This window comes from Dermacentor andersoni, chromosome 4 (genome assembly GCF_023375885.2).
Source record: "Dermacentor andersoni chromosome 4, qqDerAnde1_hic_scaffold, whole genome shotgun sequence".
In the NCBI taxonomy this organism is placed as follows: Eukaryota; Metazoa; Arthropoda; class Arachnida; order Ixodida; family Ixodidae; genus Dermacentor; species Dermacentor andersoni.
Window position 1 is genome coordinate 94,839,147 of NC_092817.1, and position 16,044 is coordinate 94,855,190.

Below are 16,044 nucleotides of genomic sequence, written 5' to 3' on the forward strand. Positions count from 1 at the left end.
CCGTAGAGTCGGGGTGATTCAATCCACTTGCACAAGATAGGTTGACTCAGTTCGATCCACTTGGCAACGTGGATGTAAACGTTTTCGCATCGGGTCGGGGGTGCTCAGGCCGACTCCTGAAACTGGAAGGTGGGATGGATAGGTGGGCTAGTTGGTAACGCATATTTATAAAAACTTAGAGCGCTAAACATACGAAAGACGTATAGGAAGAAACACGCGTGAGCGCGTGTGGTGTGTGTTTCTTTCTCTAAGTCTTTCGCGTTTTTGGCGCTCCAAGTTTTGATTAACATGGAAGGTGAGTCCACACGTTCTGTTGTCTAGTCTCGCCTCGACGCTGTGCGCACCTGCGATCTAGAATCGCTAAAGATAAGCAAACGCCGTCAGGTCTGCTTTTCTAAGCCCTAAATTCTGACTTTACCCGCTCGCTTCGGGTACGCGTAAATGGCTATAGTGAACATTATTCAAGCACAAGTCACCTAGCGTAGAACATGCATCGCTTAGCGTCAACATACATAGCTTATCGACCTCCGATATTTTGTCTTAGGCTGTGCCGACTGTTATACCAACAAAACAGCGCCGAAATAAGTCCGCCAACAAAAGCTACACGTCCAAGCACGCAAACCCACAGACACACAGAAAAAAAAAATATCGAGAATTTTATTTTTGTCACATGGAGCAACAGTGACAACAATATAGTGCTGCTGGCCAGATACCTTCGGTAATTAACATGGTCGAAATTTGCCGTGGTTGCTTGATGGCTATAGTGTTGGGCTGCTACGCACGAGGTCGCGGGATCGAATCCCGGCCACGACGGCCGCATTTCGATGGGGGCGAAATGCGAAAACACCCGTGTATTTATAAATTTAGGTGAACATTAAAAAAACCCAGGTGGTCCACGTTTCCGGAGTCCCCCACTACGACGTGGCTCGTAATCAGATCGTGGTTTTGACACGTAAAACCCCATAATTTAATTCAAATGGTCTACGATCTCTTCTGCGGGAGCCAGAGACCATGAACCGTGTGCTTTTAGGCAAACAAGTTACTACAACTGATAATCGTAGAACAAAGCCTGATAGCCTAACAATTTCCCATGGCACATAATGTTCTCGTATTCTTGCGATCTCTTGAGACAGCCTACGCATACGTCTACGGAGGTTTAGCGATATGGAAAAATGTGCGCATTCTTACAGCACCACCCTTTATCTTTATCTACGGTGTAACGTCCGTGCACTGAACTGTGTAAGCATATCTTTTTTTTTCCTAGCACCCAAAATGTTTAATATAAATGCGTCAGCGATCAACAACATACAAATACGGGATTCACTGGTGGAACTGCATAGGGACTGCTGGGGTGACGGAGTAAGAAAAGTTGAGGTTGCGGGTGTGCGTTCAGTTCACGCGGTAGACAGATAACATGGAGACAGAAGAAAAACCCAATTCTAGTTTTCGTGTTTCGTTTTTGTGGCACTACTAACATGTATACCTGCATGAATCTGCGAGTCTGTCTTTGTTCTGTAGTGGAACTAATTAGGCTGGTGTTATACGTGATAATGACTGGTGGTTCCTCACCATTATTATTGTTGAACTCATCAAGCTCGTCCTACCAGAGTGATGGTCGCATCCGACTGCAAATCTGAAATGGTTACTGAGCTGGCAAATCAGTTCTGTGGAAGCCCGCAAATTGGAGCAAGTTTCGTGAAAGGAATAAGTTGCCGTCCGCCTGGACTGTAGCACGAAGTTACAAGTTTTTCCGAGTTCTCCAGAATGCGTGTACGTCGTTTATTTTGCGCTAGTGTCTTTTCACGTGCACGGAGCCACTTCGAATTTTCAACAGTCGAAGGAGCCCAGCGACTATCGAGAGTGCATGCAGGACACCGGTTTAAGAGAGCAAAGTGCTGTGGCCACGGACACTAGATCACATCAACTCGGTTCAATCGCGGAATCTAGTCGATGCACGACCACGATACCAGAGACGCGTAATTAGTCGCTCTTGGAGAATCACCTGTGTACCTAGAGTCCAGGCGTGGTAGTACCGATGCCGGTGTAACGAAGTGGCCCAGATGATGTACAGCATTTGCCACAACCTGTTCCTATTGTAGAGGAAGTCATCCTCTGCGAGAAAAGAGTGAAAAGGTCGGTGATTATGCACGTAACCGATACGACAATGCAAATCAATGCACACACACACATAAAGTACATCTGTATAGCATAGCACGTGAAGAGGAGGGGGAAAACTAGTGTTGAGAAGTTGGTAAATAGCTCGTGTCCCAATACAGACACAAAAAAATATTTAACGCTCCCTCCTGAACATTAGATATGTAAACTGTCAACGCTTAGATGCGATCGACACAGACGAAGGTTATTGTTGAAATAGCATATTTGCCAGTTAAAGAACGCAAACGTCGCTTCGCCAATTCTCGCTGTTGCAATAGCAGCTCGCGTCACGGACAAGTCAAGCCACGTGACAGAACAACAAAGCAAGGCTGCGTCACCCGCCGTGGTTGCTCAGTGGCTATGGTGTTGGGCTGCTGAGCACGAGGTCGCGGGATCGAATCGCGGCCACGGCGGCCGCATTTCGATGGGGGCGAAATGCGAAAACACCCGTGTACTTAGATTTAGGTGCACGTTAAAGAACCCCAGGTGGTCTAAATTTCCGGAGTCCTTCACTACGGCGTGCCTCATAATCAGAAAGTGGTTTTGGCACGTAAAACCCCATAATTTAAGGCTGCGTATTTCTTCTCTGTATACCTCTCTTTCTGAAAAAAAAAAGAAAATATATAAACACAGGGGCTCCTACAAGGCAGAAACAAACAGACAACATCTTCCGGTGATGTGGCAGGCTCGTGACTGAACTGCTCTGTGAAATGCCACGCGCGGATTAGGAAATTTTAAAGCCATGGTCTGAGTAACGGTTCGGCAAAAGCAATTGGTACAACTTACAGCCCATCTCGCCTCAGTGAGCTGCTGCATAAGCTCTAACGAATGTTATACGTTTACGTGTCACTAGCACACCCCACACAGTTACTGACTGGCCCGATGTTAGCGCGCGCGGCCACACAAAAAGAATAAAAAGCTCCTCGTCTTCAGTGACCGTGAAGATAAAAGAAATAAACAGACGTTGACCATAAATAAACAACTGTGGTACCGAACAGGTGACCCTGGGAACCCACCAAGTCGCATAGGAGAGCTTTGCAAGTGACATATATTATAACATTGACGTAACGCGAAGTGCAGTAGTTTATTTTATCACTACAGCTCTCGCGTGTGCACTTACGTATGCATACTTAAACAATGAAAAAAAAACGGAGTTTTACGTGCCAAAAACACGATCTGATTATGAGGCACGCCGTAGTGTGGGGGCTCCAGAAATTTGGACCAGCTGATGTTTTTTAACGTGCACCTAAATCTAAGTGCACGGGTGTTTTCGCATTTCGCCCCCCCCCCCCCCCCCCCCCATCGAAGTGCGGCCGCCGTACTTAAACAATACAATAGCTGTACATGCCCATACCCATACGTATGCGTAATAAAAACAATAGTTTACAGCCCTGTGTTCTCCACATAGCTAAATTTCTAGATAAAAATGCAGATAGCAGCGTAATATGCTATTGTGTACTTACGCTTAATGTATTCGATAGGGTAGGCAGAAAGCAGGTAAACGATGCTCGCGGCGCTCATGAAGCTAACGGAAAGCTTCTGCAGAGTCGCCCACTGTAAATGAAAAACAAAAGAAAGCACTAAGCAAACACTAAAGGACATCACGGACCAATGTAGCCAAACACCTTACATGTTGAATAAAGATTGATTTGGTTGATTTGATTTGAACTGAAATGCGATAGTGAACATTTAGTGAATCTCCAAGAGCCAACTATCATCTTTTCTACTGAGTCTAACAATAAATGGGCGCTTCAACAACCTCGTTCTTCCTTTCCTGCGTTTCAGCACCTCACAAGTCGCGGTGGCCCGTGCTTGAGGAATAATCGCTGCCCGAATGACAACGTAAATGTTCTTTGTACGCGCATATACTCTGAAGGCGCGCGCTTTGCAATCGTTGGTAGAACGGTAAGTTGGCGTAATTTTAATAAGCTTAATAATACATACACTTTTTCTCTTCTAGAAATCGTTACGAGATGCGGGTGTTACACAAATTTATGATTATATGACGTCATAGAATACACTGCGCAGGAAACTACTGCGCCGTACAAGCAAACAATGACGTGACCCCGTGCAACAATTACCTATCTCTCGCTTACGCTGTCACCTTGACTGAACTTGCACGCACCGATGTGAGCAGTTTGTAATGAAACTTCTTCCACATCTTACATCTTCAACGTCGAAGATGGGGACCGTACAAGAGCAGTAAATACGGTATCTAAAACCCCACAGCGCACCCACAGCCCCTCCTATGAGCCCAAGATATGACCACGCGCCGACGTAGCCCGGCAAAGACCATGCCTTCTAATCTAAAATACAACTCCGCTACCCAAGTGTACTTTACTGCACATCGTCCCCTTTGCAGGTGACTTTTGGAGTGACTTCTGACCCCGCGAAGCGCATCTCCACAGCGCCCATACAATGTATCATTCCACAGTGTGGTTCAAACTTCCTAGCCGGCCTAACCCGCCAGGACGACGCAATGTTGCGAAGGCTCTGCGAGGACGGGGATCTTGCCCTAGCGGCCACATGTGCTAGGCCACAATATTTTCATGGTCTGTTTAATGGCATGCGTTCAAATTACTCAGTCATGTACGCAGTTCCACCGTTCAACATCACTTGGATAAAGTCTTCATAGTCCTCACCATAATGTCCTGATGCTGTATGTCACAGAAACTCGGACGCATCAGTGGATTTAACTATGCACTGCGTATACTCCACATACACTGCATACTGAAACAAAACTAAAACATTGTTCATTAATTGACGATATGGGACGCTTACCGTTGTAGTGTGACGTATGACGTATGTTACCGTTGTAATGTGACTATGTTTTGCTGGTTACTGCCTCCCCGCTCGGCGATCCGGGCGCAGGTGAAGCCAACGGAAGTGTGGCGTGATGCGGCCGCTTGTCCCAGAAATAGGGCATATGCTGCACTTACTGGCGCGTGCGGTCTTATAATATTGCAGCCGTAAGAACTTGTCATTCCTGGTTTGCCGCGTTTTGGGGGGTGCTGTTGTCTCTTTCTGTCTAAGTGTTTTTACGATAATCTGAACCCATATGCGATTTTCTTTTTTTCCTTACATTAAGCGTTTTCTCAATCATGTGTGTTTCCCGCGCGCGCCACTCGTGTTAGCGAGGCTGTGGATGTGGCGATGGCAAATTCTGAGCGTCTTTCCATAACACTTCTCCTGCCGGCTTTAGCAGTTTACGGCACAATAGGCAGGTAAGTTGGGGGAAGAAAAGAAGTGCCGAACTCCCATGCACGCGAAGAAAAGTGAAGCACCGACTTCCGGGACAGCAGTTTGCTTCCGGCGGCTTCAGCCAAGGCGCTCAGTGCGCTATCCAGCCACCTATAGTACAAATCAGGGAGGCTATACTACGGGTAACTGGAAAGTAGATTCTGAAGTTGGCTTCTTCGCACACAAGATCCTATTGTGGAAAAGCCCACTTTTATTAATGCAATTCTCCTGGGAAGACGCACGCGCGTTAGCACGCACAGCCAGCGTTTGAGACGCGTCTCAAGAACCGTACGCCGTTAGACGAAAACAAAATTATAGCTTCTCTCTTTCTATTTAAGGCGAAAGCCTTGGGTATCTACGTTGGCGGTGACCTTGGCGAAACTGCGCCGTGACGAACAATGGTCGACGCCGCAGAATAAAAACACGCCAAGAAAATGCTCGGATTGCCGTCGGATTTCGCAGGGACGATCTTGTAAACAAAACAAATTAGTGGCTTTGATAAGAAAATTTGGTACACTACGGTCTGGGTGGGAACCGAACAAGGGCCTCCGGGGTGCGAGACGAGCACGGTTCCCTGAAGCCACGGCTGCTCCACGGTTCCGGCTTACTAAAGGTGTGCCAAGTGCGTGCCTGGTTGCACACGTCACGTCGCAGCCACGTCGCTGACTAGCGTGTGCTTCACTGGGCGGCGCACGTGACGGTGGTGAGGAGGTCGCGCCACGTCATGAGTGTATAAGATGAGTGCGTTGATGACGTTCGGAGGTCTACAGACGGTATGCTTTCGCATTCCCACACGTATGCAGTCTTAAATGTCTGCCGAATTTTAAGTTTAGCAATTCATGTCGTGCCAGGTGTTGCTGCGCAGAAAAGCGGGCGCGCGCGCTCTGCGCATTGACGTCACTGTCGGAGCGGCGGCGGTTTGTCGGCGGCGAGCGATGGAGGAATGTGCACGCTCTTGAGGGTCGCGAGGACGGCCGCGCAAGTACGCCACCGCGGAAGAGGCGCGTGCTCCTGCGCTTTAGTGAGGAGGTCGCCTTAGTGCCACACGTGTTCCCCATTGCGGCTCTTTATGACTTGCAAGAAGTCTAGCCCGGATAGTATAACTTAATGCATTACCAATATGTCTTACTAAGACGTCTAACCCCGATTGTATAACTTCATGTATTACCAAATGTGCAGCCGACTTTCGCCTTCTGGTGTTACAAGAGTGTAACACCTGCCAAACATGCGGTGCAGATGCTTTGACGCTGTACACACGGTGAAGGGCAACCACACGGGCATCTGCTCACCCGTTTCAACGCGCAGACGCGCCTCGGCGCTGTGTGAAGTTGCGTCCTGCGAGACATTATATAGTTTGCTGACTGGTTTCTTTTTCGGTAGCATGCACAGAGGCGCGTGCATGTGGTTACCGCCTAGGGCGGGGAAGAGGCAGTGGGAACCGAGAGTTCGTAAGAGTGCGTCGAGGCGGCTTGATGCTCCGGCTCGATGCCGGCTGTCCTCACGCGATACTCGACGTGACAAACGGACCCGGTGAAAGAAAACGTGCACGCTTTTGGGATGCGCTTAAGTGCGGCACTAGACGAATCCGCTATAGGAACCATTCCACGTTTGAAGTGAATTCTGGCGTTTTACGTGCCAAAACCACAATTTGATTATGAGGCACGCCGTAGTGGAGAGGGGGTTGCGGGTGGGGGTGAGGGGGGAGGACTCCGGCTTAATTTTGACCACCAAGAGACCTTTAACGTGCCCCAATGCACGAAGAATGGACGGTGTTATTTCTTCTTTTTTCGTTTTCGTTTCCTTTTCATTTAGACCTCATCGAAATGCGGTCGCTGCGGCCGGGGTTTAATACCGCGACCTCGTGCTTAACAGAGCAACACCATACCCGCTAAGCCACCGCGGCGGGTCATTCCACGTTTCTGTGTACCCTCGATCGAAATGCGCCTATATATCATGCGGCTTCTCCATATTAGCGCTCCTATTGGTAATAGGCTCTAGCTCGTGATTATGTAAAGGAGTCTCTTGCCGGGGAAGTTGGTGCGTATAGTATAACGGCGCTGAACGAGCGAAAAGACGCAAAGCAAGAAGACGACGTAACATATGGGAGACGAAGGCGCGTGTGTCCTGCGCACGACTTCACCGTAAGTTGCGCCTTTTCGTCGGTTCCAGCAAAGTTACGCTGTGTTTATTTGGTAGTATGAACATACAGCCACACTGCTGGCGGTCGCGGCGTCTGGCCGACTCGCGCGCAGTAATCCCAAAGCATCCGTTTCCCCTTCAGAGGGCGCTGGACTGGCGACGTATACAAACCGCACATCGCGGCAACAGAAGCGCAAAATGGAGGCGGCTTAAATCGCCAGGCAGCGCGACGTAGCTGCATTTACGGCACGGGCGTGACCATAGCTCCGCCGAAATTATAGGAGGCGTCTAATCCGCTCTGAGCCCTTCTTGCGTCGTGCCAAGCTTCCGCTGTCCATCGGCAAACCAGGCACGGAGAGCGGGCGCGCACGCCATCAATGCCTCACAAGAGCTTCAGTTTGGCCTGGTTGGTGTTTATACTGCATATCACATTGACCGCAAATAAAGACGGGGCCAGCTGAAGAGAGCTCTTGTTTACTGCGTTCTGCGCATGTTCTATTTGCCTATATGTGCCCACGGGTTGCCGTGAATAAACCAGTTGCCGCCCGTGTTGTTTTTGTGTTCTCTTCCGCTGTCCCCGTCTTTATTAGCGGTCAATGTGATATGCAATCAATGCCGTTGCGATTACGCGGTACGCGTTCCGACGTCTTATTTTTGTCGCGGCATCGCCACCACTGTTACGCGCCGCGCCATTGTCACATACTGAGCACCAATGAGATCCGTACCTAACTTACAATCTATACGTCCCGACGGCAGTAGTTCGATGACACGTTTCATTTGTCGCTGCTTAAGAAATGTCAGATGCAGGAAAGCTGCGCGTCGTTTCGAAACACCTCGCAGCAACGGAACGCATGAGCTTTCTGAGTGTGACACCACCTAGAGCCAGGCCCAACAGAGTGCTGAACACCCTGGCTTCGTAAACAATACGCGCGTTGCATGTTGACTGACGTTCGAATATTCGTGTTGATTTTGTAATTAAGAATGCGAGCCGCATATGCTTGGCTATTTGTGCTGAAATGTCGGATCCGCCCCTACCCGTGGGAAACTTGTACTCTATAAATCCCTGGTGATAACCCAGCTCGAATACGTCAGTTCTCTCTGGGATCCATCCACTGCTACCTCATCCCGTGCACTCGAAAGTGTCCAGAACCGTGCCGCCCGTTTTTGTTGTAGTCAACTGCTCACGTGAAGCCAGTGTATCTATGATAAAATCAATGCTTTCTCTTCCTACAGTCTCGAATCGCGCCGCATGTTCCCTCGTCTGCGTTTGTTTCATGAGATTTATTTTACTAACTCCTTCCTTAAAGAACAGCTTATTCTGCCTCCAACCTACGTGTATTCTCGCAGTGACAACGAACTCAAAGTAGGTGTTCCCACATGCCCTACCGATCTTTTTTTTATTATTATTCCTTCACACCACGCACATACAACGAACGGAATCAACTCCCTCCTCCCATTGCTGCAATTACTGATGCTACCGGTTTCAGGAAAGCCACGTTTGAATATTTTTGTGTATAAGGAATACCCACTCCTCTATGTAATACTTTCGGGCCTTTAGAGTACTGAAATAAATAAATAAATAAATAAATAAATAAATAAGTAAGAATTATTGCACTGAGCGTCCCTCCTCTGCTTCTCGGCGCCGCGTAAGAAGCGTGTACGCGCACGACGTTAATGCGGTCTCCCGGCGCTTCGAGTTGCCACTGGCTACTTACCTATTTATTGAGAAATGTTTGAATAAGCAAATCTAGCCGACCTGTACAGCGGAACAAAGTTTTTCATCCGTCTCTTCTTATCTATGCCCCTTAATGCGTAGGCTCTCTCCAAAAATAACCTTTCCTCCGTTGCCGCTATCAGTCCACATGGACCAGCTTCTCATTAGACAAGGCACATTCAGAGTGGTTGGCGCTTTGGTGAGCACACGTCCGAGGTGCGCTCCGGCGCTTCTCCCCAGCACTTTGCTGGGTACAACTATAGACCGTTACGGCCAGTTAACTACATAGAGAATATACGTGCCTGAAATTACCGTGCAAACAGAACGCGCACGGCGACTCGGCAGGTATAGTCCTGGAAAAGGCGGAGAAGAGGTCACTTACAGTTGGTGACGGCTCCACGACAGCCGTCGGGTGTCCCCGCAGCTGCATCGGTAAAAGAAGACAGCCAGCGTCGAATCAGTCACAAGTGCAGGAAAGCTTAAACGCGTACATATGCGAGAGGCTGAACGATGGGAAGCACTTCCAGATATGGGCCAACTGGCTGAGCGTATTCATTACTGTCATAAAAACGCAAACAACAACAACAACAACAATAACAACAACAACAATAATAATAATAATAATAATAATAATAATAATAATAATAATAATGATGAAGAAGAACACGTAAATGCACGGAGTGAGCATTTGTGTCGTGCACATATAACTGTGTTCATTTATGCGCGATGTATGTTTATTTATTTATTTTTTATTCCTAATGACAACAATTAGGAGAGGCTGAAATGTGACTCGACATGCGACTAAACACGCATTACTGTGCTGTCTCAAAAATAAAATGGCGCCACTAAGTCGACGTTTGTTGACAGTACGGTGATGCTTATTCACTCTGAGCATGACAACAAGCATCGACCGCGGGTGGTTGCATTGTGACACAACAAAGGGCCGGCCAGTCCGGTTGCCGTTCCAGCGGCACACAAACATCTTGCGTGCAAAAAAAAAAAAGAAAAATAAATAAATAAACACGTCTCACTCTAATTGGCCAAAAGCAACCGAATTATGATCGCGTGCGGTAGAGCTGCCATAAATTCAAACACCTACGAGTGAGAATGTCACAACGTGCCAAACGTTTCAGCCATCATTAACGTAAGCATACGGCCATACTATTTATTAAATAAAAATAAACATACTGTTCAAATTCACGAAGCTTTGGCGTCGTGTCAGCCACGTATTTAAATTTATTATTTTTAAAACATTTGTGTTTGGAAGGTTACGTATACGCTCACACTGCTCCCTCTCCCAGAAGAGTCGCGCGAGGGAACGGGAGGTATACGAGTTAAATGGAAATTCCATTAGAACTGCCTCGCGGCGGTGTGTCGAACAACAAATAACCGTCCACCAAGTTGCGGACAGCTTTGTAATTTGTGGCAGTACAAAAAAAAAGAACCTGCAAGGAGAAGGACCCCGCCGGGCGACCGTACATCTACCACCGTATTTGCACGAATATAACGCAATTTTCCTTTCATTCGTTTTAGATTTCTGGTCTCAGAACGAACCTCGCGTTATATTCGGATTCGTGAGACGAATATAACGCTTTTTTTCGCCTGCTCGTCGTGCTCTCCCGTGTCTGCTGCCACTTTGCGCAAGAGCAGCGAGCTGGGAGTTGCCACTGTGTACTTCAAGCAGTCTCTCTTCTCCCGACTTAGAACGCAGTTGATGCCGCATCAGTGCGGTTACGGCGTACTAATCGCAACCTTGAGCAAAGACGATCGGCGGCTCTCTTGTGCAGGCACGTCAAGCGAGCGGCCTTCGAAGTCGCGCGGTCGTTCACTGCGCTATCCGTGGAAGGCTGTGCCAAGTTCGATTGAGTCGCGGCCATTTCTGAAATGCTGTTGTTTGTCCAATAATCTTGGTGGTTGTCACAGCGGACGACGCCGTTCTCGACGACCAGTGACAAATACGTCAGCACTCTTTTGTTCACTTTATTTATTTTTTTCTTGGTTCTCACTCTGTTTTTTTTTTTTTTTTTTTTTCATTACTGCGAAGGCCAGTTCGCAGGAACGATCAACAAAGTCCTACGAGCACTCGCTTTGATGCGTCGTTTCTCGTTTCTTTGCGGCATCACTTCGCATTATAACCATAATATTCTGTTGCTCTTATTCTGAGCGAACGAAACTCCCCCGTCGCGTTATATTCGTGGCCGCGTTATTTAAGTGCAAATACGGTAGTTACCGACACATTAAAGATTCGTTTGAGAATTCGTCTTTAGCGTCGTTGTGTAACAACGCCTTAGGTATGCTATTCCTCGAGGCCCATCAGCATCAACCACCAACAGACCCATCTCTGCCGCAGTGGTTGGTTCTTTGTGCTCAAGCTCTTTGCCAACCTGCGCGACAGAGTTTCGTGCGTGCGTCGTGCGCATGATACGTACGCCGGTGCGGACGCTGTGCCTCAAGAACTGCTTTCCCTTGATGAAGTCCATGTAGTCGTTGAAGAACACCAGCGGTCCGCACATCAGCGTGTGGTAGTGCAGGACGTAGCTGTAGAACTCCAGCGGGCTCGGCATCCGGCTGCGATGCGGAGGACGAAGTCAGACGTGCGCGGACGGAATCAACCAAACAATGTAAAGCATTTCGCTATGCCTCAGTGGAGTCACTCGCATTCTCTGTATAAGCCGCGCTTATGATAACCGCCGCATGCGCCCCCCCCCCCGCCCCCACCCCTTGCACGTTGCCTCTGATAGTGCAACACACGCTGTTTCACAATAACTCGGCCCAGCAAAGAACGGGCTATACGTTTGGTGTCTGCCAAGCCCGAACGTAATCACGCGAATACACGCGTCTGTATACGGAGAACTTCCCACCGCGTCACACCACTCTGCCTGCCGTATCGAGCGCGAAAGGACGGATGGCATTCCCTCGGCTGCCACGTTACTGCGAAGCGGGGCACAGCTTTGCTCACGAGGGATGTTCTTTCATTTTAAACGCACCACTGTCGGTACGCAGCAATGCACCAACGTGCACCTAATTATCGCGCATTAGTTTTATTATTGCGATAGGAATTATACGGACACTCCAGGCGCATTTCTGCCTTCGGCGTCGTCGTGAGGTTCCGTATAAAGTCCAAGGGCGAGAAAATCGTCGCCACGCGCCTTGTGCTGTATGTGCGAGTGAAAGAGTGAGCCGGCGATCGCGACTTAATCTCGCTTACGCAAGGGAGGAAAGCGGGGAGGAATCGTGCCGTCTTCCGTCGCGCGCAAGGCTCCGGGAGGACAGTAGAGGGAGAGGAGGGAGCGTGTTCTACTCAGGGCCGCTGTATCTTGAAAGCTATCTGCGACGGGGACAGAGTCCACCGCGGTGTGCTTTTGCAGCTCAGTTTGCGTTGACGCGAGACGCAGTACAAAGATCAAGTCGCTCGCTGGCGCTGTTGCCGCACTTCCTCACCCCAGCATTAGAGTGTTTTAGTTGAGCGTCTTTACGGTACGCTCCGCTCCGAGCGGCCCCGCTAAGCCACAGCGGAGCGGCGGGCGATTTTCACGTTTTAGTTATACGTTTAGCGTAGCGGAGCGGACCTTTTGTAGTTGCAGCGCCCCCTGGCTAAATTCAGGGTAATGAAAGAAAATAAAAACACTTTATGATCACTCTTATACCGTAAAACGTATATATGTACATATATAACTTATTTCTCCATGAAGTATCTAGACGTGCGCTAGTAATGCGTTACCGGTCCATTTTATCCAATGGAAAATAAAGCGCCGTCTTGGGGAACGCCACGTGTTAGCCAGCGCTTGCTTTCTGCATCCAATCCAATCCGTTCTGACGCCAACGCTAGCCAAAGTGCTGCGTGGCACGCTCCGCTCAGGCAGCTTCTAAGCGGACCGTGTTCCTCGCTCCGCTAGCCCGCTTACGGCTAAGCGGACGGCGCATGCGCATTCGCGCTTCCGCTCCGCTTAACTGCTTAGCGGAGCGTAAACACGCTCAACTAAAACACTCTATTTTGACAGCGAGTTTCCGCGGTCATCAAGCAAGATGTGTTCACGTTTGTTGGTGCGCGCGTGACACCGTGCTCGTTAATTTCGTTAGTATGTCTATGCTTATGAGTTTTTACGGACGATAAAACTACTATCCTTACTTCCTATAGCTAGTTGTCTACAAATGTGCTAACGCAATCGATGCTTCGCCTTTCGGGCGATACTGCGTCTCTTTTATGTCGCTTTTCCGCTTGCAATCCGATCGGAAGCACAGCGGGTTTGGCAGCGCGCTCTGAATGTGAAATATCGATTAAATCTGGATGCCCAGTGCCATTAAATGAGGCGAAGAAGGCGGTGTAATGAAGACGCGGGCGGGAGCAGCGTAGCAGTATATTTATGCCAAAGAGTACCACGTATACAATGAGAACATTAACAAATTCAAACTCTCTAAGCTGTATTAAGTGTCATGCCAGCTCTTGGGGGAGGGAGACGACTGATAAATACAAGCAGGCCAATAACAAAGCAATTGCGACAAACGGCGAACAGTGGCAAAAGACAAGACCAACATCCAAACCGCAACTTGATCCAACGATTACTACAGTGCATATCGGGCCTTAACAATTATGTGCATCGCTAAAAGCACGAAGGAGCACCCGCGACTTGCATGCTTCCATTATCTTTACGGGTTCCCCCGTGCGTTCATGATCCGGCAGGTATCGAGCTGCGCTACCTAGCCAAGCGTCGAGCCGTTCTAGCAGAGCGTACTTACGTGCAAAGCGCAAGTATTTGTTGCGATATTACTACGCCGAAGGCGCAACGGCGCAGAAATTGAGTCGTATCTTATCCGCCGCTGTCACAACAAATAGCTGTACATGATAAACCGATACAGCGTTTCGCGCACAGTTCAATGTACGCGAACGTTTTGTGCACACTAAGCTCTTGTTACCTTGTTACGTTCTTGCTTTAGCGTTTGCGTGAAAAGAAAAAGAAAGAAAATGAAGCCTTAGCAAGTAGAAGGAAAAACCGCCAGGCTAAAGTTTCTGCACTCAATGAACATTTAGAAGATTCGAATTTCGCCAGAACAACACATTGTTAAAGACACTAATTAGAGCATCCGGTCACAAGAACACCGAAAGTGCGAGGTTTGTATTCGCACAGAAATATCTTATATGAACATCGCGTTTTACTATAGGCCGATATTAAATCATGTTGCAAATTTCTATTGTATCCATTGGGATGGTCGTTCTGAACGGCCGCCCGGCTTGGTAAACTTGGCCGACAAGGTGATCTTGTGGGCAGGAATACCAAAAAATTTTTCAGTTTCTTTCTTTCTTTAACCTTGCCACATTCCTGCACTATTTTCATTTGAAGACATTGGTGTCAGAGGTACGGGGACATTCCGTGCTTTACTTCCAAGCGCTTCAAAGCTCTGAGGCCGTTCCAGCAAACGCTGATAAAGTATATCACATTCGTAAAGAAATAATTGTGCTAGTCTATCATGTACTCAGTTATTAAATCATGAATAAAACTGCACCCATTATTTTTTGTAGCTTTATTGGCACCTAAAATTTTTTGCTCGCTATATTTTTTTTTTCTCTCGAAGTAAGTCTCCCTGCACAAATTAAATCTGCCATAGAAAGCTTAGAGGTAAACGCCAGAGATGCGTTAGCGTTACGTCGCACCTCTCTAAGGTGCAGGATCCGTGATATGTAAACCGCGTTCACCACATTGCAAAGTGTTGTTCAGGAGCGCCCTCGACGCACGCCCTGCCTGTAGAAGGAGCGCAGTGCAACTGACGGTGGTTTGCACTAAACGCACAGGCACAGGGTACGTACACCCGTGAGCAAAAGTATACGGACCAGGGATTGCGCGATAAAACTCATTTCCTGCTCTGTCAGTTAACGAAACTTGAAATTGGAGACTGCAGTCCAAACTTCGCATTACGAATTTTCTAGTGCACTCATCATTTTCCGTTTAAGCACGTTAATTACGAAGAAATCCTGTTTCTTTCTTTCGGCGACCCTCTGGTCCGTATACTTTTGCTCACGGGTGTATACACATACATACACTTTAGACGTCTACCACGTGATGGGTTTCCCACACTTCACACACATACACTTCTTTTTCGCTCACGCTATATATATATATAATGCTGACGCACTAAAAGTGTGGCCTTCAAAGGGTTAGAAAATAACTATGTATCTGTTCAGAAGACAAGGGCCCAAATTCACAAAGCGTTTTGTCCATATACGTGCTGTTTACTATTCGTCGGCCGCTTTCGCCAGTGACACATGTCACATATTACCTTAGCTCTTACGAACAGTTACAGTGTAAGAACATCTTTGGGAACACGAGCCAAGGAGTATTCGGCGTCATTTAGAGGCATCAACAACTTTGTCGCTGTAAACTTATATATATACGGGGATAATTAAAAAAAATTCACCTGTGGTAGATAGCACAATTGCACTCCTTGAGCTGAGTTACTCGAAGCGCCGAACATTACTTGCACGAGAAATCAACATGCATATTAACAAAATTTAACAAACTTTTTAATAATTTACTGCACACATTGTCGCACCGTATACATGCACATAAAACAACTTCTAAAGACTGCACGGCTTTCATATATATATATATATATGCGTGCGCTGTGAAACTTGCGGTAAAATGCACTACTGTTGAATTTACTTTTTTAACAAACCGTCATTTTATGCATTGAAACAAGAAGGTAACTGGAACGCTCATGTATTTCACCACACTGTTCAGGAATAAGTATATTGAAACTGGCGTCATCCTGAAAATTCGTCCCAAGTGAACACGCCTTCAAAA

General features: G+C 47.8%; 1 protein-coding gene across 1 annotated transcript in view; it reads right to left on the minus strand.

The window, feature by feature from the left end:
* The window catches only part of oys (lysophospholipid acyltransferase 6), a 61,991-nt gene that overhangs the window by 12,481 nt on the left and 33,466 nt on the right, over positions 1-16,044 (minus strand). The window contains exons 6-9 of the mRNA XM_055074056.1: positions 11,677-11,815; positions 9,630-9,671; positions 3,618-3,708; positions 2,011-2,112 (exon numbers count right to left, since the gene is read on the minus strand). Coding sequence (XP_054930031.1) covers positions 2,011-2,112; positions 3,618-3,708; positions 9,630-9,671; positions 11,677-11,815 — 374 coding nt within the window. The remainder of the gene's footprint in view (positions 1-2,010; positions 2,113-3,617; positions 3,709-9,629; positions 9,672-11,676; positions 11,816-16,044) is intronic.